At 40.4% G+C, this 1,709-nt stretch overlaps 1 protein-coding gene across 1 annotated transcript; it reads left to right on the top strand.

Annotated features, from left to right (window-relative positions):
• The first annotated feature begins 577 nt into the window (after positions 1–577).
• LOC149152744 (metallothionein-like protein type 2) lies at positions 578–1,484 on the top strand. The gene is made up of 3 exons (XM_089438907.1): positions 578–745; positions 926–1,006; positions 1,131–1,484. The coding sequence occupies exons 1-3, from the start codon at positions 681–683 to the stop codon at positions 1,234–1,236; spliced, it is 252 nt and encodes an 83-aa protein (XP_089295033.1). The 5' UTR covers positions 578–680; the 3' UTR covers positions 1,237–1,484.
• Positions 1,485–1,709: the final 225 nt, after the last annotated feature.

The raw sequence follows: 1,709 nt of genomic DNA on the forward strand, positions 1-1,709 counted from the left end.
TGCCGACATCTCTGATAATAAACCTCCAAATGTGTTGGCAACAAGTCTCTACATTGTTGCCTATTCCTAAGAGATTATAAATAAATTTAGTAAAAAAAAACCTTTGAAATTTACAATTTGAACGATTAATATCTAAATATTGCAATTTTTAAAAAATTTAATCCATTTTTAAATAAAAATGCCAAGGGAAAATACGACGAAATCACAGCGTGCTGTGTTTAGGAGACTCTTATTTTATTTTATTTTACAAGGGACGAGGAGCGCTGTCATTACGTCAAGGATATAAACACATTTATCTTTTAAAAGCGACACACCTCCTGCTTCCTCTTGACTTTAACAGAGTCGAGCGCGGGCGACCGGCTTCGGCAGGGAAGCATTGACACGTGGAGGTTAACGTCTCTCTGGAATCTGAGGATGACATTGACGTACAATTTGCGTTTCCAATGTGGTTCAACGGCGGCGATATGGCCACGTGGACGGTGATCAAGGGTCTTCTCAATAAAATAAATTTTATTTTTCGTTTTACTGTGCCAACTCCTGCCCGGCTCTTCGATAAATACACCCCCACGGGTTTTGATTTCTTCATCTCGTCTTTGTTGGTATTTGCTTTTGCCAGGGTTTTTGTGTTTACTTCTCCCATCTTTGCTTGGTGAGACTTCAATTCTCTCTGCTCTGCAAAAATGTCGTGCTGTGGAGGAAATTGTGGGTGCGGTTCTAGCTGCGGCTGCGGCAGTGGCTGCAAGGGGTGAGCGTTCTATCTTATTCAATTAATTAATTATGCTTATCGGTGAAATATTTTTGGCTTTATTTCTAAATAGCTCGAATTTGAGATATTAACAGAGGAGGGCATAGAAATTGGAATTTTCTGGGGTTTGAGTTGTGTTTCTTTGTATTTCAAACAGTTGATGTGTGTGTGTTTTTGCAGATGCAAAAGAACCCTCGATCTTTCTTTTAGCGAGAAGACAGTGGAGGCGCCGCTATTTGCAGCCACGGCTTCTGACACAGGGTAAGTCATAAGTGTTTCCTACAATCATACCCAACCCATGATGCTACAATTTTACGTTTAATGATTTCCAGGCGATCGCTGGATTTAGAATTTTTTTTGATCGGAGAATGTGTTGAATTGGCAGGTATTTTGAGGGTTCTGCTACTGTTTCGGGAGAGAGTGGGTGCTGCGCTTCTGGCGGTTGCAAGTGTGGATCCAACTGTACCTGCGACCCTTGCAATTGCAAATGAGTATTAATAGTATATGTTATAGAGAAGACCGGCTAGGTATGGTTGGATAGGTTGTATTAGGTGGTGTTAAATGGCAAGGTCTGCATATAAAATAGAAGTTGTTTGTAATAAGCCATGGCCCTGCCCTCTCTGCGTCAGAGGTGCGGGAGGTGATGAAGTCTAGAGTTGAAGGGATAATATATTTCATGGTTTTCTGTTGTGCAGTTGAAGGGATAATATATTTCATGGTTTTCTGTTGTGTCTGTTTACTCTTTGTGCAGTGATTTAATCATGTCTTCTCAAGATGAGAATATATTTTTATAACTTTCGTGTAAAGGCGTGTGAGCTCACCGGATTCAAAATCAAATGATGTTGGTTCTTTAAGATTGAAGAAGAGAGCAGAGGGGCATCTCATCTGGAAATTTAGGAGCATAGTGGGTTTTATGTCCTTCTAAATTGGAGTTGGAGTCAGATCAGTAGCCAAGTGAGATCAG

This window comes from Pinus tabuliformis, chromosome 9, assembly GCF_031772625.1.
Source record: "Pinus tabuliformis cultivar Carrire ecotype Pingquan chromosome 9, CPIR1, whole genome shotgun sequence".
Taxonomy (NCBI): Eukaryota; Viridiplantae; Streptophyta; class Pinopsida; order Pinales; family Pinaceae; genus Pinus; species Pinus tabuliformis.